This window comes from Physeter macrocephalus, chromosome 5 (assembly GCF_002837175.3).
Source record: "Physeter macrocephalus isolate SW-GA chromosome 5, ASM283717v5, whole genome shotgun sequence".
NCBI lineage: Eukaryota > Metazoa > Chordata > Mammalia > Artiodactyla > Physeteridae > Physeter > Physeter macrocephalus.
The window spans coordinates 29,017,703-29,041,653 of record NC_041218.1 but is presented as its reverse complement, the minus strand read 5'-3'; the positions used below and the strand labels follow the sequence as shown (position 1 = coordinate 29,041,653).

The window sequence follows — 23,951 nt, the reverse complement described above, 5'->3', positions numbered from 1 at the left end:
GCGGAGCGGCTGGGCCCGTGAGCCATGGCTGCTGGGCCTGCACGTCCGGAGCCTGTGCTCCGCAACGGGAGAGGCCACAACAGAGGGAGGCCCACATACCACCAAAAAAAAAAGAATCCACCTGCCAACACAGGGGACACAGGTTCGAGCCCTGGTCCGGGAAGATCCCACATGCCGCGAAGCAACTAAGCCCATGGACCACAACTACTGAGACCGCGTGCTTAGAGCCTCTGCTCTGCAACAAGAGAAGCCACCACAGTAAGAAGCCCGGGCACTGCAACGAAGAGTGGCCCCTGCTCGCCGCAACTAGAGAAAGCCCGCGTGCAGCAACGAAGACCCAATGCAGCCAAAAATTTAAAAAATAAATAAATTTATATATATTTAAAAAATCTGGACATCCTTCGCATTAAAGTTAACAAGTTTTTTAAGGTAATCATTTTCAAAAAGAAAAAATAAGATTTGGAAGTGGGAAAAAGAAAAACTGTGTGTGAGATTGAAACTTGTTACGTAAACAACAAACGCCTAATCAGCCTGTCACCTGGGACACATTCTAAGCAGCTCAAGACCTTTGAAAAACTTCCCGAATATGCTAATTTGTAATCCTTTCCTCTGAAGCTTTGAACATGACTTTCTCCGATTCCTATTATCTTGATTCAATCCTAGGGGAGTTGCTTTAGTTCTGAATTATCCACATGGAGAAATGAACCGATGCAAGTAATTTTTTCCTTGCTGCTAACTTGTTTAATGAAGGTATGTATTGAAAACTATAGCATTAAGGTTCCTAATGAAAACTATTAGAGAAGTCTCTTACAGCACTTTTACTTCAGGTAAGTGTTTTAAAGGACTCGGGAAGTTAAAAGCACATTTCTTGGGCTTTTTAGAGAGTAAATGAAAAACATTCCACATTTTGTTTATACAGTATGTCTAGTTCTAATCTTACAGGATACATAAAAATGTTCAAAGAAACACCTGGAGACAAAAAGTGAAATGGTTAGAAAATAACTAAGGCCAATGAGGAAAAATTGATAACTGGGGTCATATACTGTATATTCACAGAATCCACCTACATGCCACTCTCCTTCTGGGGTGCCTTCCTGTGGCAGATTGTATTTTCCAAAAATAGCTCAACAATAGCTTTCAGCCCACATGTGACTCGTTGAAACTCATCCCAGTGAGAGGTGGATCTATGGTCCCTTGCCTTGAATCTGGATGGACTTGTGACTACAATGAAAGTGGCTACGTGATTTCTGAGGTTAAGTCATAAAAGGCAACACAGCATCTGCCTGGTTCCCTTGGATGTTCACTCTTAGAAGAGCACCACTATCCTTTGACCAACCCACACATGGAAGGTACATGTAGAAAGAAACCAAGGTCCTGGTCCACTGCCCCAGCTGAGCTAGAACTAACTTGCAAGCATGGGAACAAGCTGTCTTTAAGTGGATCCCGCATCTCCCAGCCAAGTGAGACTTGGTGGTGGGGGTGGGTGGGGGGCACAGACAAGCTGTTCCCACTGAGCCATGCCCAAATTGCAGCGTGACAGACAAATAGATAACTGTTGTTTTAAACCATTACATTTTGAGGTAGCCGGTTCCACCATGAGAGTAACCAAAACACTTCGTATTCACTTCATTTAACTTTGTGAGGCATATTTTCTCCTCTGTAAAGTCAGAAGCCTGGCCAGATGATAATTTTGGCCCTTTCTCCTCTACAATCACTTTACAATTCTCTTTATGGAGCAGATATCTCAATGGCTTGTTTGAGAAGCATGGATCCTGAGGAGTCTTCCAAATGTATCCAAAAGATTGAAAAAACCTCAAAGGTAAAATTGCATTATCTTTAACATAAACTTCAAACAAAAATGTTATTGCAAAAGAGTTATTGCAGAAAAAAAAAACTAGTGACTTTGAACATCTACTAGGTATCAGGCTTTTCTCTTACATTCTCTCAGAAACTTTATAACCGTGCTGTGAGTTACTGTTTTCCTCAGTTTATGGAAAAGAAAACAGCTAGGATGTTGTAGAACTAATTACACTGCTTCTCAGAGAAACTTCTAAGTGTCTCATGAGTCTAGGATGAGGAAAGCTGGAAATATAAATATCAGTATTATCTGGAGGAAGCCAAAAAAGTCAGAAAGACCTGGAAGATGTGAGCATTAAGTCTACCAAAATGGTTAGACTAGGGATTCACAAACTGTGGCTCAGGGGCCATATGCTTCTAAGTACAGTATAATCTACCCATCCATACCCAGATCCTACCACCACCACCTTTACTATTGAAATTTCTGGTAGAAAACTTGTTACTGAGAGCCACTGCAGTGTTTCACTCTATATATCTTTACTCAAGCTGCTGACATTTCCTTTTCTAGCACTAACGTTAGACACCCCCCCCATCGAAATTTCTGGTAGAAAACTTGTTACTGAGAGCCACTGCAGTGTTTCACTCTATATATCTTTACTCAAGCTGCTGACATTTCCTTTTCTAGCACTGTTAGACACCCCCCCCCCATCATACCTCCTTTATCACTCAGGTAAAGCCCAAGCTAGTTATTATATTATCTCAGTGGGTTCCTCCTCCCACCCAAGGTGCTAGTTCCCTAGTTCCCATGCCATCTGGGTGCTCATCCAGACTGGGGGTGGAATCAATGAGACACAAGTGTTATTTCCTAATTGATTATGTTAAAATCAATGTTGTGGTTAAAAACAAAAAACAAAAAACTTTCATAACAGTTATGTCTTTACTTGTTAATAGATTATTGATCTCCATTATTGATATTTTTGGCAGGTGGGACCAGGTCATAATCAACTTTGATCCTTTTCCAAAAGCATAGATGCTTTCTCAACTGCCATATGTCCCACATATAATACCTGCTTATTTCGATGGCAGAATTAGTTTCATATGCCAGAATATGAGCACAGTCCCTCAGAAAGTTTAATTTATATCCCTAAAGAGAAACATTTCTTTCCTCCAAGGAGAAAAAAAGTTTTATTTGTATATCTTGATACATAATTCACACAGCATGCAATTCACACAAAGTGCACAATTCAGTGATTTTTAGTATATTCACAGAATTGCACCTCCATTACCACAATCAACTCTACAACATTTTCATCTCCCCCCCAAAACCCCCAAACTCATTAGCAGTCACTCCCACTTGCCCCCAAACCCCCCAGCCCTAGGCAACCACTAATCCACTTTCTCCAGAGATTTGACTATTCTGGACATTTCAAACAAATGAAATCATACAATATATGGCTTTTCATGCCTGGCTTCTTTCACTTAATGTTTATCCATGTTGTAGCATGTATCTGTACTTAATCTCTTTTTAATTGACAACTAATATTCCATTGTATGGATATGCCACATTTTGTTTATTCATTTATTATTTGATGAGCAGTTGACTTGTTTTGATTCCTGGCTGTTATGAATAATGCTGCTGTGAACATCTGTTTACAAGTTGTTGTGTGGACATATTTTCATTTCTCTAATACCAAAGAGTGGAATTACTGGATCATATGGTAACTCTATGTTTAACCATTTGAGGAACTGCCAAACTGTTTTTCCAAGCAGTTGTGCCATTTTATATTTCCACCTGCAGTTTATGAAGGTTCCAGTTTCTCCACATCTTCACCAGCACTTGTTATTTTTTTCACAGTAGCTGTCCTGGTGACTTTGAAGTGGTATCTCATTGTAGGTTTGATTTGTATTTCCCTGATAGCTAATGTATGTTAAGCATCTTTTCATGTGCTTATTGGCCTTTTGTATGTCCTTTGGAGAACTGTTAATTCCGATCCTTTGTCCGTTTTTTTTAATTGGGCTCTTTGACTTTTTCTTGAATATAGTAGTTCTTTACCTATTCTAAGTACAAGTTCTTCTCTCACTTGGTATATGATTTGCAAACATTTTCTCTCATTCTATGGGTTGTCTTTTGCCTTCTTGAGGTATTCTTGGAAGCACAGAAGTTTTTAATCATGATGATACCCAATTTATCTATTTTTTTTCTTTCACTGCTTGTGCTTTTGGTGTCATTTATTTAAGAAAGCACTGCCTAATCCAAGGTCATAAAGATTGACACCTATGATTTCATCTAAAAGTTTTATAGTGTTTGCTCTCATATTTAGGTATTTGGTCCATTTTGAGATAATTTTTATACGTGCTGTGAGGTAGGGAGTCCAACTTCATTCTTTTGTATGTAGATATCCAGTTGTTTCAGCACAACTTGATGAAAAGATTATTTTCCTCAATTGAATTGTCCTAGCACCTTTTTCAAAAGTCAATTGACTGTAAATATGAGTTGTTTCTGGACTCTCAATCTATTCCTATTTTACACTTTTTCTTAGAATTGTTTTCTTAATATTACTTTTGCTTCATTCATTGATATTGTATACAAATACAATCAATTTTTGAATATTAATCCTGTATCATGCAACTTTGCTGAACTCATGTATTAGTTCTAATGTTTTCTTAGAGTATTCTTTTGAATTTTCTTTATATAACATTAGAGATAGTTTTACACCTTCCTTTCTAATCTGGATGTCTTTTATTTCATTTTCTTGCCTAATTGCCCAGCTATACCTTCCAGTACAAGTTGAATAGAAATGGCAAGAGTATACATCCTTGTCTTGTTTCTGATTTTAGGGGGGAATCCTTCAGTCTTTCATCATTAACTATGATACTAGCTATGGGTTTTTCATAGATGCCCTTAATCAGGTTGAAGAATTCCCTTCTATTCCTAATTTGTTGAGTGTTTTTATCATAAAAGCGTGTTGGATTTGTTAAATGCTTCTCCTGTGCCTAATGAGGTGATCATGTGGATTTTGATTTAGTCTTACCTATTTCCTTTTCCAAACACTAAAAGAAAGCTATAAGAAATGTCACTTTCTAAATGAATCATAATTTTACAAAAAGGCATAAAATAGTATTATTGCAAAGCTTTGGTAATCTAAAAGCATCCAACTGAATCAGTTTGAAAAATAAAAGCAAAAGAAAAATAAAGCTGCATGAAGAAATTTTTTTCTTACTAAAAAGATAAAACTTCGTCTGCTAATTATCAGAAAATATAGTCTTGTAAGAAAAAAGTTGCATAATAAATTAACAAGTAGTACAATCATTATCACTTTTACATACACATGAAAAAATACATGATAGAATTATTAAAGTTCCCTGGTAATTACCGGCATCTCTTGTTCCAAATGTTTTCATATTAAAATAGAGATTTATATTTCAAAAACACCATTGTATTGACTTAGTCAAAACATATCATGCTTTATGTTTTAAAATATCACATTAGCAAGCATGCTTGTTGCATAAAAGTTCAGAGCTGTGTTGGCTGGGAAGATAAAAACAAAATATAATTCTCAATTATGGTGTGATTGTGCTCTGTGTAGTATACATAATGCCCTCTGCTTTAATTCGCTCCAATATTGGTCCATAGATCTCCTTTGAAAAGGGCCCCATCAGGCCTTTAGCTTGAATTTCACCTAGAAGAAAATAAATTTGTAGTTACCATGTTAAAGGTGGTATGAAAGATTAACTTCTACAGCAAGAGTCTCCATACAGCAGTAAACTTTGAGTCAACAAATTGTTGGAGGCCTAGGGATTTTTCAAAATAGCAGCTTAAATGTCCCCTACTAAATTACTACTTTGGGACTTCCCTGGTGGTCCAGTGGGTAAGACTCCACGTTCTCCATTCAGGGGACCTGGGTTCGATCCCTGGTCGGGGAGCTAGATCCCACATGCATGCCGCAACTAGTAGTTCGCATGCTGCAACTAAGAAGTCCACATGCCACAACTAAGGGCCCACGTGCCGCAATGAAGATCCCGTGTGCCGCAACTAAGACCCAGCGCAGCCAAAATAAATACGTAAATAAATTTTTTTTTTAATTATTACTTAATCAACACTGTAAGAAAAAGCGGTTAATTGAAAGCACAGCTGGACTTAGGGACAGAGTCTGAATTTATACACTTAACTGCATTAACTACCAAATCAGAGAATAAAGTCTCAAGAAAGTAAAGTCAACCTAACTGGTCTGCTTTATTTGCTGATGTCATTTTTTAAAAAGCATAACACCAACAGAATGAAATTGAAACCAATCTGGTTATTTGGGCACTGGCATCTGTTAGGGTAGCTGAAAGAGTAAGTCTGGGCACTTTCCTTAAAGACTATGATGCCCTCATCCCTCATCACTTCTTCACTCTGGTTCCTCAATAACTAAGTAGGTGGTTTAATTTGATATTAGCTAATATGATACTGTAGATTTTTTTCCCAATTATTTCCCATTTATATGTTTTGGTGTTTTTTACTCCCCTCACACCTTCACAGGGGCCAAATGGGGTGTCATATTCAGAGATAAGGCTTATTGAATGCAAACAACCTCTTAAGGGGAGAGTGGAGAGTTGAAATTTGAATTCATTTAGCTCAAAATATATATTTAGTATTGATAATATGTTGAGACATGAGGATTAATAAAATGTGGCCTATATTTTTGAAGATCTGGAAATGAATACCCTCTGCTATTTCAGTGTTACCCCCAAAATACAAAAAAATAAGGAAAGAAAAGAAGGCAGTTAACATTCCCTGGGGACCCCTCTATGTGGTAGGAGCTTTATATATTATTTCACTTTAGTGTCACAACAACCCTATGAATTAGACAGGACAATCCCCACTTTAAAGTTGAAGGAACTCTGACTCAGAGATGCTAAGTAACTTGTACCCCATCACTCAGTCATCTTGCGACTGAGCTGGGACAGAAATCAGGTCTAACTCCAAAGCCAAAGTTTTTTACTCATCACAGGGTGATCTCCCAGTCAGCCAGCCCTTAGATCTTCTGAACTGGCTCACTTTTAGTGAAAGCCAGTGTCATACTCAAGACTAATTATTTGATATCCAGGCCCTGAATGACTTGGAGATAATATGGAGACAAACGTGGTCCCCCAATGAAAGAACTTACCATCAAGTAACATCTTGGCTGCCATAGCAGTGGGTAACCCCACAGTTTTAGCCATAGCTGAAAAACCATTGACATCCCCGTAAACCACAAGATCAATAGTTTTCTTTTCTAAATGTCCAGAAGGATGTCTGATTCCAAAGTTGTCTCTCATCACAATCATATCTTTCTCTCCAGGGCCTTAAAATAAATAAACATACAGTTTAAAATGCCACTGTCATTACAACTCCAGTATCATACTTCACCCCGCTGTTCCTGCCCTTCTGCTCTCGTTTCCCTTCCCATTATGTATATCCTTAAACAATTATGTATACTGCTTTTTAGCCCAAAGACCAAATTAAAAATTCAAGGGAATGATAACTCTAACCAGGTTCCTCTGTCTAGGTGGGTATCACTCTAACCTGGTTACAGACACGAGGGTACTGCTGTAGAGACCATCCCTGCTTCTCCCCAAAACGCTCCTTCAGCATTTCCTTAATGTGTCAAAAATTGAAAGTGAAACTAATGATTTTTTCCTTTGCCATATTACCCAAGTTCACTCTTACTTAATAGTTCTCTTATTCTCCCCTCTGGAAAAATAGTCCAAGTGTTCTTTTCCCATTCCCACTGTGTGGCTCCCGCCCTTCAGTCTAATTCACTGGTTCTTACGATTCCTCTTCTGGGATGTTTAGCCAATAGCCCACGGCCTACCATAGGAGAGCTTCATGGCCAAATGCTTGGAGAGTGCATCCACGAGAGACTCTGCCCGAGGGACTTGTTCATCCCCAAGTAAGCCCAACCTGAGAAGCACGAGAGACGGCTGCATTAGTTCAAGTCCTATACATATGCTCAGTTGGGAAACAGAAGGGAAGACTCACTGGATTTTATCTTGAAAGGGCAGAATCACAAGATGACAGTTCAAGTTATAGGACTCTTAAGTTATTGTAAAATAATAGTAATGAGAGTAATGTTTTAACCTTTAGAATCATCCCCAGACTCTCCCAGGACTGTTGCCTGGAGCTAGACCTGATGCATTGTAAGTACACACTGTTGCAAAGCTTTTCATGAGATTAATTTACAGGTTAGTTCTCCCACATGAAGGATACCAGCAGAATGGGCCACAGCCACATGACTAAGTGTTTCAAAGTAGTTAAAGGAAGACTAGGAGAATGTCCTACAGGAGAGAAAAAATATCCCACCTTTCTCAGGAACTGAGTAGTGAAGCTGCTCAAAAATAAGTATTTCCCAAGTTATAATTGCCATTGAATTTCTCGCTTTACCTACTTTTTATCCCCACATGAACATGGTACGTGGTAATCTTTCTACAACAGGCCAACATTAGAGCAGCAAATTAATCAAAGAAAATGTAAAATGTTTGCTTCTATCTTGACTTTTCTTTGATTAGAAAGCACTAAGTAATCATTGATCCAGTATTTTGCTCTAGGTTGACTGGTGGGTACCTACCATTCAACAGCCTCCAGCTGGGTGTTGTCTCCTTCTAGTTTCTTGAAGACAGCTTCCTTAAGCACATCACACTTGGAGGAGGGTGAAATTCCCACTAGATCACAGAGGAGTTCTTTCTGGTTAGAAAAACAAAGACACAAATTCTAAATTCCAAATAAAATAAAAAATGAGTTGAGAAATTATCCTATTAAGACATTGGACCTCAAAAGAACCTCAAATTTTAAATTAGAAATAGTAAATTGTGGCACACACATGTGCATACACACATCTGCACACCCACACATCAATAAATGTGTATTTCAGAATGATATTTCAGCAATAAAAGAGTCATGGCACCAAATCAATACCAAAAAGGTGATACCATATTTCCCATCACATTGCCTACCTTTGCAGGTCCTCTCCATCACCTTATCCCTCATTATCCCTCACCGTCCAGAAGTCAATTTTGGCCAGGATAGAGTGGAAGGGGCTTATTGCTGTGTTTGCTAGTAGCAACTAGAGTTCTTTTGTAGGTTCAAGAAATGAGGAAGATTGTGCAGATAATAAAATCTCAAAGGAAGAGCACTTAAACCGTGGTCATAGCTTTTTCTAATTTCTGAACAAGATTTTTTCCAGGCTCCAAAGGAAAAAGTTATGCTCTAGATTAAGGATCAACTAACTAGTTCACAGGCCAAATTGAGCTCACCACCTGGTTTTGTAAATAAAAAGTTTTATTGGAACATAGCCATGCTCATTTGTTTATGAGCAGACTGACAGAGACCACATGACCCATAAAAGCCTAAAAAAATTTACAACCTGGTCTTTTACCAAAAAGAAAGTTTGCTAGCCCCTGTTCTAGACTGTAGCTACCAAGACAAGGGGACCAGCCCCAAGAATGACTGCACCAACCTTCCCAATCAAACTGCCTCAATATCAGATTCACTATGGATATTTATTCACTCCTGTCCAACAAGTAAATTTATGAAATCTGAAACTTAGATTGAAAAGACTCTCAGATACACAAAAGAACTGAATTTAAAAGCAACTTGCGGGGCTTCCCTGGGGGCGCAGTGGTTGAGAGCCCGCCTGCCGATGCAGGGGACGCGGGTTCGTGCCCCGGTCCGCGAAGATCCCACATGCCGCGGAGCGGCTGGGCCCGTGAGCCATGGCCGCTGAGCCTGCGCGTCCGGAGCCTGTGCTCCGCAACGGGAGAGGTCATGGCAGTGCGAGGCCCGCGTACCGCCAAAAAAAAAAAAAAGAACTAATGGGATTCGGGCGTTGGGAATCTAGCTCTGCGATACCACCAGGAGCTCTCCTGCTTTCCCAGTTTCAGGAGGCCCAAGCTTAACTCCTGTCATGGGGCCACCACTTAGACAAGTGGCAGAGCCCAGAGCACAATGCAGAGAGCAAGCCCATCTCTGCTCAGGGCTAAGGGAGCAATGAAGTGGTAGAAGTTGCTGCAGGAAACAGGACCCGAGAGTCAGCCTCCATGTCCTCTCCATACTCCCCAAACAATGAAGTTTGGAAAGGGGGGCTTTGGGGCTAGGACTTAACTTCCTGCACATAAGCCACAGAATGGGCTCTTTGCTGGTCCAAACCCACTTTCAAACCTGACCATTTCAGAAGGCATTTCTTTTTTTTTTTTTTTTTTTTTGTGGTATGCGGGCCTTCCTCTGTTGTGGCTGGCGCACGGGCCCAGCCGCTCCGCGGCATGTGGGATCTTCCCATACCGGGGCGCGAACCCGGTTCCCCTGCATCGGCAGGCGGACGCGCAACCACTGCGCCACCAGGGAAGCCCCAGAAGGCATTTCTGAAGAGCAGCAGACAATGTATAATTCCGGAGTCACTCACCCAAGTGAGCGGATTGGCATCAGGTCGAAGGGCAGGAAATGCATCTCTGTTTATAAGACCCAATTTTACAAATCCATTCAAGGCTTTGGCATATCCCTGTAACAAGAGTTATTAAGCAATATATAAAAATTTGCCTTCAAAGAAAAAAATTTTTTTTAATTTTTTGAAAATAAGGATCTATTTTTGTAATTCATTTAGAAAACAGGCTGAAAATAGCCATTTGTATTGCTAGTATTGATGCAGCCACCCTCGGGTTCAAACCAAAATCAGTAGTGTCACGACAATTCCACTGGTTTACACAAGAGCCCTTGCAAAACTTGGGTCTTTACTTTTGTTTCTGGGTAACATGCGAGTGGTGTTTTCTGACAGCATAAGGGAAAATTTCCTCTTGTGTTACATGCTCAGGTCAGCAGAACTGTATTTAATAGAACAGTTGTTCTCTCTCTTATAATGGAAAAAGGAGCTTGTAAGAATATCTCCCAACGAAGATAATCCATTCTACTGATTAAGTGCCATTATCCTAACGTATATAAGGAGCAAGGGAAAATGGTAGGCATTAGAGAGGTATTTCTAAAATGCCATCACTCTGATGAAAATTCCTCACATGTCCTTCATTCTCCACAGGACAGGCCGAGGTTCTTGGCACGTTATGTAGAACCCATCCCAATATACCCCTCCAGCCTGCCTCACCAGTCAGCCTCTCCACCACTCACCATCCTCCAAACAAGCTGCTGTGCTCTTCCAGAGACCTGGGGCTCGGTGCACGCTGCTCCCATGCTTGGAACGTGGTAACCCCTCTTTCTCATCTATGAAACGTTTACTTTTCTCTTAAGACCCAGCTCAGCACACATACTGAGCTCCTAGGTGAGTGGGCGCTCCCTTCTTCTCTGTATTCCTGTAGCATTTTGTACATACCTCTATGATGGCACTGAACACAAACTGTAATTAACTGTCTATTCAGCTGCTGAACTGCAGGCATAGAAAGTATGTGTATATGTGTCCTTCGTCCCCATGTCCTCACCCCATTATCCATCATTCCAACATGATGCAAGCGAACAAATGACTGGATGAATAGATTCTGAATGAAGATGAAGTGAATGAAGGAAGATCATAATGTATGTTCTCCTGTGAGCAAATCACATTGGGGGCCGGGAGGGAGGGGGGAATGGGAAAGCCAAAATAAGGAGCTTTATAGCCACTGCAATTGAGAGACAGCAGGTGGAAGGAGGAAGAAGAAGAAGAAGAAGAAGAGAAGAAGGGCAGGAAATTATTTCAGGAAGCAGTAAAATTATTAAGATATAAAATAGTTCCTGTTGCCACTGGATATTTCACAATGTAATGTGTGAATTCTCACATGTCTGAACGGCTGTATTATTCAAACTGTTCAAAGTTACTAATTAAAGAATTAAAATTCATTTGCTCTAACCCAGTGTAAATACACTTCAAAGAGGAGAAGCAAAAAAGCAATACCCCGAGCCTGCTTCTAGGATCTGATGAATGCTGGGGAATCCCTTCTTCCAACATCTCAAATACTGAGACATTTCTCAGCTATTTCTTCATCTCAGAAATAATTTTATGGTGACCTCTAGAAATGAATTTATTATGTGTATTCATTTATCAGTAAGTACTTAGCAAACTGCTGCCATGTGTGAGACTTGTGCTAGGGGCTGAGGCCATAGAGACGAAAACTGCAGTCCGTACCCACAGTCCAGGAGAAGAGTCAGATAAGTCCACAGATAAGGCCTGGCACATAGTGAGCAAAACCACGACCACTGAGGACTACGATACGCTGCGCTATCATAGGTGCTACGACAGAGGTAAACGCCAAGCTATGGGAGCACAGGGAGGGGAACTCCCGTAGATGTCGGGGAGGGGAGTCAAGGAGAGGAAGTAAGAAAGATCCTGTAAGGTGATACAAGCTGGGTCTGGAAGGACTCAGGTGACAGGCAGGTGCAGGAGAGAAGTCAAGGGCTCCCTGCCATACTTGGGTGACAGGGTCTCATCTCTAACGCTGGAAAGAATATTCAGGTTACTGAAGGGTTGCTGACATTGCTCAGGACATGAACGCTGTGACATCTTCCATCCTCTGGGGTTCTGTGGGGATGGCTCTCATCCATGCACATCCTTGAGAGCTTTAGTTAATTCTTAAATCTCTTAAAATCCCCTATTTCTGGGTCTGTATGTCTGGCAGGAGCCTAAATCTATTGGAAAATCCTAACTCCTGGGGAAAAGAAACAGAATCAAGAATCTGCCAGATCTGGGGACAGTATGGCTGCAATTCACACTAGAATTTCTGCTGTGCTTGAAGGCTTGTGAAGCATCCATGGTTCCTCGATCTCCTTAGGATGTTATCACTGACAATTCATTTAATTCCTAGACAATGAGGACATCACATTCATGAGCACACAGGTACCACGGAATCTCACAGGGCATCGAGATCTGAAATCAGGTCTCTAATTTTTAGAGATCTATGTATTTTAGGTACACTGGTTGTAGTGGGTTGAGTAGCGTATCCCTCATAACTCACGGCTACTGAGAACCTCAGAGGATGACCTTACGTGGCTCTTTGCAAATATAATTAGTTAAGGATCTCAGTATGAAGCGACCTACATTTAGGGTCCTAAATCCAGTGACTGGTGTCCTGATAAGAAGAGGAGAGGACACAGTCATATAAACAAGAGAAGGTGGTATGAGGGTGGAGACAAAGAGATGGAACCAATATGTCTACAAGTTAAAGAACATCAATAATTGCCAGCAACCACCAGAAGTGAGGCGAGAGTGGCAAGGGACAGTTTCTCCCTCGACGCCTCCAGAAGGCTTGCCCTGCCCACACTTTGAGCTCAGGCTGTGACCTCCTGGATGGTGAGAGGATCAATTTCTGTTGTTTTAAGTTTGTAGTAATTTATTATAACCACCCTGGGAGACAATTACACTGATTGTCTTAATCTGGTCACACTTGTAACTACTCTTTTGTGATTACAAAACGTGTGCTGGAATCTCTGCCACAGCGGTGCTTCCTGGGTCCCGCGGCGGCTTCCCTGGTGAGTCAGGCTGGGCAAAAATCAGACCCGCCTCCGTCCCATCACCCACGACGGAAACCCTCCAAGAAAAAGTGGTCCCAGACGCGTGTGCCTGAGGATTCCGCACAAAAGAGGGGCCCAAAATGAAGACCCTGGCGCGCCCGGGGCTGGCAGTGTGTTTTGCGCTCACCAGCACGTGCACCAGCTTGTCGCTCGTGTACAGCAGCCCTGGCGGCCAGAAGCAGCAGCCGCCGCCGCAGCAGCCGGCAGCGGCGACCGGCAGCGCGCAGCGGTCCGCAGAGAGCAGCCCCTGCCGCGCCCCGAGGCCCCCGCGCGACCGCGGTCACTGCACGGATACCCTGGCGTGGCGGACCACAAGGAAGATCTCCAGCACTTGGCTCAGCACTGGCTGGTTCACAATGACGATTGCCCTGGAGCTCTGCGACAGGACCAATGTTTATGGCATGGAGCGCCAAGACTTCTGCAGGGATCCCAATCACCCTTCAGGACCTTATCACTATTACGAACCTTCTGGACCGGATGAATGTGCAATGTACCTCTCCCGTGAGCGAGGACGGAAGGGTAGTCATCACCGCTTTATCACAGAGAAACGAGCCTTCAAGAACTGGGCACAGACATTCAATTTTCACTTTTTTCAACCTGACCGGAAACCAGAATCGCTTGCTAGAAGTCATCCTGAGAATAAACCTGTGTTCTGAGGAAGGTGTGTGGCCAGACTGAAATCCCAAGTACCCTCTGTATCAGACATCGGGCCCTTGAACTTCCTGAACCACCAGACATGAAAGAGGAACAGAATTGGTCGCAGGGATAGCTTCACTCCTCAAGAAGTGCCATGTACAGATGCCTCTGAGGCCTGACTACAAAGCAGTGCAGTCGGTTTACAAGGGAAAAATTCCAGAACTGATACACCCTAATGAGTGCTGTCCCTTTCAAGAGGGGTTACCTTAGGACCTGAACACTCATTTCAATGATGCCGCCATGGCTAAAAACATTTTGGATCTCTTTAAGTATTGCCTTTGAAACTGAGACATGAGCGAATCAACATTAGTTGTATCCCTTTGTAGAAATATCACGTTTAGAGTCATTTTTCTATCAAATTGTATCCTAACCTGAACCTTTGTCATCTGTTGAACTCTGTGTGGTTTGTAAAAAGCAGCCTTGAAAGTATGGACGTGATTTCTGAAGAGTACATCTTTACTAAAACTAAAAATAGAATTACCATATGACCCAGCAATCCCACTCCTGGGCATATACCCAGAGAAAAGACATATGCACCCCAATGTTTATTGTAGCACTATTTACAATATCCAGGTCATGGAAGCAACCTAAATGCCCACTGACAGACGAATGGATAAAGATGTGATACATATATACAATGGAATATTACTCAGCCATAAAAAGGAACAAAATTGGGTCATTTGTAGAGATGTGGATGGACCTAGAGACTCATATATGTGGAATCTAGAAAAATGGTACAGATAAACTGGTTTGCAAGGCAGAAATAGAGACACAGATGTAGAGAACAAACGTATGGACACCAAGGGGGGAAAGGGGAGGTGGAATGAACTGGGAGATTGGGATTGACATATATACACTAATATGTATAAAATAGATAAATAATAGGAACCTGCTGTATAAAAATAAATAAATAAATAAAATCAAAAAAAAAAAAAGAGTACATCTTTACTGACTTTCATAAGCAACTGCCCAATATTTATTTATTGAGAGTTTTTTAGTGTGCTCTAGGCCAGTATTTTTATAGATTATGATTATGTGGTAATTTATCCTTCCTAGTTCTTTAATCCTGAATGATGGTTGGAAAAGGCCCGGAACAGGGAGATGAGTTGCCATGTTCACAGAGCTCATTGTTAGCATGTGATGGTATTTGGCTTGGAAATGTTGCATTGCATGTTTTGAACCCTCAGGCTTCAAGAACAGCTATGATATTTTCCAAAGTGCAGAAATGCTCCAAATGACAAAATTGAAAACCAAAAACTTTGTCGTTCCAACAAAAAAGATACCAACAAGAGAAACTTAAAGACAATTTGCTTTAGTACTAATTGATGTAGGCCGCTTCACTTAAGCCCTACTTTCCTCTTCTGCAGAATGATATCACTGTACCAGAGGACCTCTTAAGTTTCATTCCAGATCTGAAATTCTCTCAACAAGCCTCTCGTTGACCCATGTAAGGACTTTGCACTTTGGAATGATGGAGCTCCCACAGTAGCAGGAGCCTTATTTTAGGGGGTCTTTTATATCCCCCTACTACCTATCCCCCTCTTGTGGTTAAAAGCATACCTCCTCCCCCGACCCCATTGGCAGACTACTTTCCTCTTCTGCAGAATGATATCACTGTACCAGAGGACCTCTTAAGTTTCATTCCAGATCTGAAATTCTCTCAACAAGCCTCTCGTTGACCCATGTAAGGACTTTGCACTTTGGAATGATGGAGCTCCCACAGTAGCAGGAGCCTTATTTTAGGGGGTCTTTTATATTCCCCCTACTACCTATCCCCCTCTTGTGGTTAAAAGCATACCTCCTCCCCCGACCCCATTGCCAGAAATCCATCTCCTGCTTCTCTGGTGCTTCTCGCACCAAAAAGAGTTGGCGGGGGAGAGAATTTTCATGTTTTTCCTTGGCGACAAGAACAAGGAACTGCACTTCTATGAGTTTTTGAGGAGAAGCGAATATAAGGTGATTCCCCATTATACTACTCATTTATCCTATGAACTATTCAGATTCACTCACTGCAAATCTTACATTATGTTCACTGCCGTTCCCTGGTGTTCAGGAGTATAAAGGACTTATTTTATTTAGAACCAAGATCAACTAGCATGAAAGATTTTCACTTACGCAAGTAATATTGTTCAAAAATAGCCTTTAAAAAATATACCAGTGTTTTCTTTACACATGGCTTAGGAGGCATTAATGTCTCTAATGCCAGATTTGAAGGCACCAGCAAATATTATGTATGGGGACTGACACTGTTTTACAAAACATGACCTGGTTTGTGATTAAAGAAGGTTTCTCACATTAAAAAATAAAAGATAAAAAAATTTTTAAAAATGTGTACTGGACATTCGTATTTATGGTCCTAGTAGCTACGCCCCATTTTGTGGTAAAAACATTTCAGATTCACTTTGGGGAAAGTGACGCTGACTACATCGTCAGCACTGGGGACATAAAACAGGGGCCAAAGCTGATCGGACATATATATACTACCAAATGTAAAATAGATAGCTAGTGGAAAGCAGCCGCATAGCACAGGGAGATCAGCTCAGGGCTCTGTGACCACCTAGAGGGGTGGGATAGGGAGGGAGGGAGGGAGGGAGACGCAAGAGGGAGGGGATATGGGGATATATGTATACGTATAGCTGATTCACTTTGTTATACAGCAGAAACTAACACAGCATTGTAAAGCAATTATACTCCAATAAAGATGTTAAAAAAACAACAACCCAATTTTTAAGTAAAATATTTACATATAGAGTAAAAAAAAAGAAAGAAAAGAGCTCTGAGAAAACAGATGCCAATCTGGTTTGTTTTTGTTGTTTTTTATACATTACAAAATAATCACCATGATAAGTCATTACCATCTGTCACCATACAACGATACTACATTATTATTGACTATATTTCATACCTGTGACATGTACATTTCATACCTGACTCATTCATTTTGTAACTGGAAATCTGTACCTCTTAATAGCCCTCACCTATTTCCCCTTCCCTCTGGAAGCTACCTGTTTATTCTGTGTATCTATGACTTTGTTGTTGTTGTTTTTTAACATTTGTTCATTTATTTTGTTTTTAAATTCCACATATCAGTGAAATCATATGGTATTTGTCTTTCTCTGACTTATTTCATTTAGCATAACACCCTCCAGGTCCATCCATGTTGTTGCAAATGACAAGAGTTCATTCTTTTTTTACAAATGAGGGATATTCCACTGCATGTGTGTGTTTGTGTGTGTGTATGTATACACCACATCTTCTTTATCCATTCGTCTATTGATGGGCACTTAGCTTGCTTCCTTATCTTGGTTATTGTAAATAGTAAGCATAGGGGTGCCAGTCTGGTTTATCATCTTAATTATTTCAATTATGAAGAAAAATTAAGCGTTCACATCACTTATATCAAAACAGGCAACATGACCATCTCAAATAGAGCCACTTACCTTGTACCTCAGCGTACCCCGTAATAAAGTGTGAGCAGACGGGATGCCATAAATCCCAGCATATCTGGTACTGTCTCTGTTAGGGTAACTTTCCAAATTTAATCCAGGGAAATAATCCATAGGAGTAACCGAATCCAGAAAGGAGACGCCCCCTACCACATTCACAACCTGAGGAGCATTGAAAGGGCACACATGGGGTTAAGAGAATGTATTCCTCTTTGGATTTACCCGCATTATTTTCATAAGAAAGAAATCCAGGTTTTACAAGAAAGCAATAGGGGATTTGAAAAAAAATTTTTTAAGGAAACTACGCTAATCAACATCCCATATTCAAGCTGTTCTACGAATATCATAATTCACAAGGCCATTGTTCTCCCAAGCTTTAAAATCTGACTTAAAGCATTTCGTGTTTTACTCAGATCTTGTTTCGGATTTTTCCTTGCCCCTGGATGAGATGGCACTGGATTATGTCTCACCAGAGTTTTGTTTTGTTTTTGTATAAACAATACACTACAAGCAACAGATACTCAAAGTGGCCTCTGTGCTCAAAGAGCAATGGCCATATTCTCACTCTGTTCTTTCTCTTCACTCCCATCCCCCTTCTTGAATGCTAGCTACATCAGGCACCAGTCTTGCACATCCATTCACACAGCATTTACGGACCACCTGCTATGTGTGTGCCAGGATCACACCTGGGAATAAGGACAGTGATAAATAAGATTCAACTCCTGCCTCCGTGCAATCCTTTGTTCACTGAACAAACCTTTACTTAATGTCTACCAAGACCCAGGAGCTGCCCTAGAGCAACAATAAAGTGCTCACAGCCTGGACTAGTCAATCAACATGTGTATGTTGGGAAACGGAGTGGGGGAGATGCCCTCTCACAAGAAGGACAATGCAATGAACATACAGTGAAACTCAAAAAAAAATACTACCTCCTGATCTTACTGCCTCTGAGAAGTTATGTCACCGATTCCCAAGCTCTTCTGGTTTCTCAGTAATCCTCGTTCCTACCTCTCTCCCCCCATCATACACAATCAAAATGCAGTGAAGCATTTTTTTCCATTAATTTTGACTAAAGGGCTAAATTTTTCTTTCAATTTGTGAGGTTGATGATCATCCTTGAGATCATGGAAAACATTCTGGAGTAATAAAATCAGGGCTGAGAATCCTGGTGGAACTAGACTTTGTCCCGCTTGCACCACTGGAAACAATCTCTGACCACATCTAAAAGCTGCTCGAAGCAACACTGCACAAGGGAGCTGGTGACGTACCTTCTGGTGGAGTCTGAGTAATTTGCTCAAAGGAGTCTTCAGCTAAACTTAATGATTCACAGGGTTTATTTGTAGGGAGGTTCTGCGTATGTCTTGGTGTGAAAGGGGAAATGCAAAGGTATGTGTATGTATAGCTGAAGCCCCAGAAGGAAACGGGCAGCGCTGACCACAGAGTCATGCCTGGAGGGGCCTCCGCAGTCAAAGGCTCACTTTGAAAAGCACCACGGACCATCAAAAATCCCAAGAGTGAGAATCAGAAGGAAGTGACGAATGCTTTTCATTTAAGTTTCTTGTCAAACTCTTCTGAACTTCACAGTAAACATTTCCTGAAGAGCCATTTCCGTACTTTTTCTTTAAAACAAATTTCTTCCATCCGGATTCTAAATGTTTTTTTAAGTCTAATAAAAAGGCAAATGTTTACTTTTAGGGTCTTCCCGCCTATCTCTCTTCTACAGCCTATGGCAATTCTAAAGTTTGGTTTACTTGTTTGCAGGTTAGGGATTTTTAAAGAAAAATTCAATAAAGACCACTATATTCCAGCACTGTACTAACCAGAAATAAATCAGCTGGTTCCCAAGTCTATCATGAGATCCTTGTAAAGAAAACAGGGAAATATAAGCTGAATGGTAATGATCCATTTAGAGACTGACGGCTGCTGAAGCAACTTGACCCCAAAATTACTGGGTCATTTGATATCAATTCAGAGTTGTATTTCTAGTGTCCTATCATGGGAATCATTAATAAGCCCCATCCTATATGACTTAGATAAGAAAGAGAGACATATTTATCCATTTGGCAGAGAATATGCATTTTTTTCCTGACTCAACAATGACTGCATCCAAGACCCACTCCCAGCAGAAACAGTGGCTCATTACTCGCTGCTGGTGCAGACTGCTCTAAGTGTGACTCTTCCCCACACGTGCACCCACACCCACACGTCCCCCAACCACTGAGAACCACTGACAATAAGCTGGATTACTAAACCAACAAGACATTTAACACAGGCAATATACAGACAAGCAATTATGCGGGCCCACTCTGTGCCAGGTGCCTTATATACATTACCTTTAATCCACGCAATAACCTACTTTTCAGAGGTGAAAACTGAGGCTGATAGAGTCACCCAGGGGCAGATTTAAACCCAGGTCTATTTGACTCCAATGTCCGTGTTCTTTCTACTATACCATACCGTCCCCTTAATTGTGCTCATCTGTGGATCAGTAGTTTGAAAAGGATATTAATTGACTAGGTACAGCATTCCTGATCATGCCACCAGTGATGTACCTGAAAATTCAGTTAAGAATGGCATGGGCTTCCCTGGTGGCGCAGTGGTTGAGAGTCTGCCTGCCGATGCAGGGGACACGGGTTCGTGCACCGGTCCGGGAAGATCCCACATGCCGCGGAGCGGCTGGGCCCGTGAGCCATGGCCGCTGGGCCTGCGCGTCCGGAGCCTGTGCTCCGCAACGGGAGAGGCCACAACAGTGAGAGGCCCGCGTACCGCAAAAAAAAAAAGAAAAAGAAAAAGAAAAAAAAGAATGGCTGCATGCGGGCTTCCCTGGTTGCCCAGTGGTTAAGAATCCGCCTGCCAATGCAGGGGACACTGGTTCGAGCCCTGGTCCGGGAAGATCCCAGATGCCGTGGAATAACTAAGCCCGTGTGCCACAACTACTGAGCCTGCGCTCTGTAGCCCGCAAGCCACAATTACTGAAGTCCGTGAGCCACAACTACTGAAGCCCGCGCACCTAGAGCCCATGCTCCGCAACAAGAGAAGCCACCACAATGAGAAGCCCATGCACTGCAACGAAGAGTAGCTCCCGCTTGCCGCAACTAGAGAAAGCCCGAGCAGCAACAAGGACCCAGCACAGCCAAAAATAATAAATAAAATAAATAAATTGAAAAAAAAAAAAAAAAAAGAATGGCTGCAGGCAATAGAGAGCAGCAGCTACAAAGGGAAGGCTGGGTGCTGCAGTCAAGGGAGGGGCAGGCAATAGGAAGAGAGTCAGAAAACCTATCTCAAATCTGTGTTTGCAGAGCAAGCACGATCCTTACTTAGTGTATTTGTTTAGCTTGGGAGTGGCTTGGGATAGGAGGCTGAAGGAGATGATGGCGAAGGTCTGCCACGTCACCCCCAGGTGTCACCAATGTCCTACCACCCATGGAGGGAACAGAACTCAGAGAAGACACAGTCACTGTCTCCAAACATGTGGAAGGAAATCAGATGCATTAGAAACAGGATTAGAAGTTAGAAGTTAGCAGTAGTACCAGAGGTAGAGGCAGATCTCATTGTCCTACATCCTTGCAGTTATTTCCAATGAGATACATCCTAATTCCTAGGCCACTGCCTGAGTTGCTGGAAAAGTTTAAGGTTTCAACTTAAAGCAGAAGCCAGAGAAGTCACCTGGCTCCCCCGTGATGATTCTGTGTATTACATAAGGCCTGCTCCATGGTGGAGGGTGATGGTGACAGAGGCGATGGAGGGACAAGAGAGGTTTCGAGATGTTTAACAATCTGGGTTAGGAGACAGACTGACACACTTGAATTACTGAGTGAATAATACAGCATCCGGAAAAAGTGTTAGACACAGACAACCAAAGTGTGGGAGTTCAGACAAAAGCATAGTGAACAGGGGCTGGAGTGGTCAGGAAGAGCTGCATCCACAAGAGGAAACCTTGAAAAAAGTATGATTTTAGCAAAGAAAAGAAAAGCATCGTGTTTTCTCTTGGTGTCCTCCACAGTGTCAGGGAGATGCAAAAAGCACTCCTCTTTTACAAAAGGAGTTCAGGATAAAAGGGAAAAACTTCAAATTCAACAAATACAACTTTTGCTGCCTGAAAATAACCTCTTGCTTTTCCTGAGCTCCTACCATCATTAATTTCTTTATGCAGCTAATGTTTGCTAGGGACTTAGGACATGCCTGATGATCTGCTGTTTAGCAGATTGTAATCTATATGACCTCACTGAGCCCTACTGCAAGAACCCTGCAAGGCTGGTGTGATTATGCTTATCTTCAGGCAAGGAACCCAAAGCTCAGAGAGATGAAATGATTGTTCTAGTGCCACCCAGCCAGCAATGGCAGAGCTAGAGGACCAAGCCAGACACACTGGTATCAGGTTCCATGCTCTTTCTATTGCACACATTGCATTCCACTGACCTCTTCCTTGTTATCATCTTTATCTTTTATATGGCCTCCTGAGAATAAGCATTTTACCCAACCGAAGAAAGAATTCTTCCTGCATTCGCATGTGAGTTTATACCAAACATAGGCCAGTCTCTGTTCCATGACTGCAGAAGGTAGAAGGGGCAGTTGAAGTGGAGATCAGCAGTGGCATAGAAAAGGACGTGTGCCTGGTAGAACCTGAGACTGAGACCCAAACCTTCATGATTCTTAGAATTGGAGAACTAGATTGCCTGGCCTTTGGTGACACTGAGGGATGTCAGCACTTGGACCAGAACTCAAGGGTCCTGTTTCATATCCTGAAACATGTGAATGTGTCTTTCCAGAATCAAGGTCAAGTGTCTTCCTTGTCCAGTAGTGTTTTCAGTGCAGCTGTGGTCCTCTGGTCACTAAATCAGTCCATCTCAAATTCAGCTGCACATTAGAACCATTTGGGAAGCTTTTAAAGATCCCCAAGCCTAAGCAAATCAGAATCTCTGTGGATGGGGCCCAGACATCAGGATTTTTTTAAGTGCCTTGGTGATTCCAGTGTTCAGCCAAGGCTGTGAGCCGCGCTCACAGGTACAGAAGTCACTGGCTGACAATGACATTCACCTTAAGAAATTCTTTCAATTTACTCCGGTTTTTACACGAAATACATTTAGATCAAAGATACATTGAGAACTTATAATACTGCTGCCTGAATAATCTTTTCAAGACCCACATCTGATCAAGTAATTCATCACTCCCTGCAGAGCTGGGACTATGGTGAGGTGAGTGAGGTGCTTAGGGCACAAAATATAAAGAGGAACCCTTGGTCTAGTTATGTTTGTTCCTAAATGTGAGTCTTTCCTTACAGTCAAGAGCACAAACTATGAAAGCAGACAGATGTGATTTGGACACTGCTCAGCACAGTCATGAGTGGCAGCGTCTCTGCCAGGCTGGCACCTTCTTATCCCTCAAGGCTGAGCACATCTTCTCTTCCGTGTTAATTTTCCTCTCCCTGACCTCCTCACCAAGGTCAGGTCAAAAGTCAATTGGCCTCTCATCTGCATCGCTGTGGCACTTTAGCATACTTTGGAACTTCTCTCATTCAATTATACCTATTTATTCTACTGTCTGCCTTTCCTGCCATGAAGCGATCTGGTAAAAGAGGGGAAAAAAAGGCTTTAGAGTTAGTTAGATCTGGGTTTGAATCCCAGCTGCATGACCGTGAACATTCTCTTGGCGCCACAGTTTCCTTACAGTAAAATGATGAAAATAGTACTAAACTCAGAGCGCTCTTATGTTCTGCCACACAGCAGCTGGGAAGAAATCTTAGTTTCCTTCCTTGACCCATCACACCCTCCATTCCGAGCTACCCCCATTCTAGTAGTGAGTTCTCTGAGATCAGAAACTTCATTCAGCATGACAACCTTTAGTGCTTTGGCCCAAGTCTAGCACATAGTAGGGACTCAGTAAATGTTTGTCAGGCTGAAATAAATTGCAAGATGACCAGTAGTTACGCACACAGAGAAGTTAAGAAGTGAGTGTTTCAACGGCAGAAACAACTTGCAAGAGGGCAAAGAGGAAAGAATGAGCCTGGGCTTTGCTGGGAACCGTGAGGGGACCACGCGGAATGGAACAGAAAACACACACTGGGAAACAGTGCAGGAGGAGAGAATGGAGGACAAGCACAGCACAGCCAGCGTTAAAGGGCGTTGGTATTGGGGAGAAAGTGTTTGGTCTTCCTTAGGCAGTTATTGCAGGTTTGTATCTCTAAAGCTTTGATGATGAGCCTTCACCTTTCCATTGAGCAGGTAGGTGGCGGGCTGCATTATGTTCATCAAAACTCCCACTGGACTCCAGCTAAATTTGTATCTCAAAGGATTGTCTGAATGTTCAGGGGCTGGAAGGCCACCGCAGTAGGAAACATAAGATTCAATCTGTAAAATAAAGAACCAATAAATTAGGGAAATTAACAATTAGTTACGGAGAATAATCTATCCAAATCTATCCGAGTAATTAATTGAGTACAATGACACAAACAAGGTAAACTTGTTAGTTTCTCCTTTCTTAAAGTTACGAAGGCTTTCAAAAATACATCC

General features: G+C 41.9%; 1 protein-coding gene and 1 pseudogene across 2 annotated transcripts in view; one reads left to right on the top strand and one right to left on the bottom strand.

Moving 5' to 3' along the window:
- Positions 1-4,988: 4,988 nt before the first annotated feature.
- AASS (aminoadipate-semialdehyde synthase) overlaps positions 4,989-23,951 on the bottom strand; it is a 69,280-nt gene continuing 50,317 nt past the window's right edge. Inside the window, exons 18-24 of one of the 2 annotated variants that reach the window (XM_024128285.3) lie at positions 23,649-23,789; positions 17,437-17,604; positions 10,218-10,313; positions 8,388-8,503; positions 7,635-7,723; positions 6,948-7,124; positions 4,989-5,477 (exon numbers count right to left, since the gene is read on the bottom strand). In XM_024128285.3, coding sequence (XP_023984053.1) covers positions 5,359-5,477; positions 6,948-7,124; positions 7,635-7,723; positions 8,388-8,503; positions 10,218-10,313; positions 17,437-17,604; positions 23,649-23,789 — 906 coding nt within the window. In that variant the 3' untranslated portion in view covers positions 4,989-5,358. Of the gene's footprint in view, positions 5,478-6,947; positions 7,125-7,592; positions 7,724-8,387; positions 8,504-10,217; positions 10,314-17,436; positions 17,605-23,648; positions 23,790-23,951 lie in introns of those variants that run through there. The other variant, XM_024128293.3, reaches the window with a different exon arrangement.
- Positions 10,321-14,629, top strand: LOC114486284 (alpha-N-acetylgalactosaminide alpha-2,6-sialyltransferase 5-like; annotated as a pseudogene).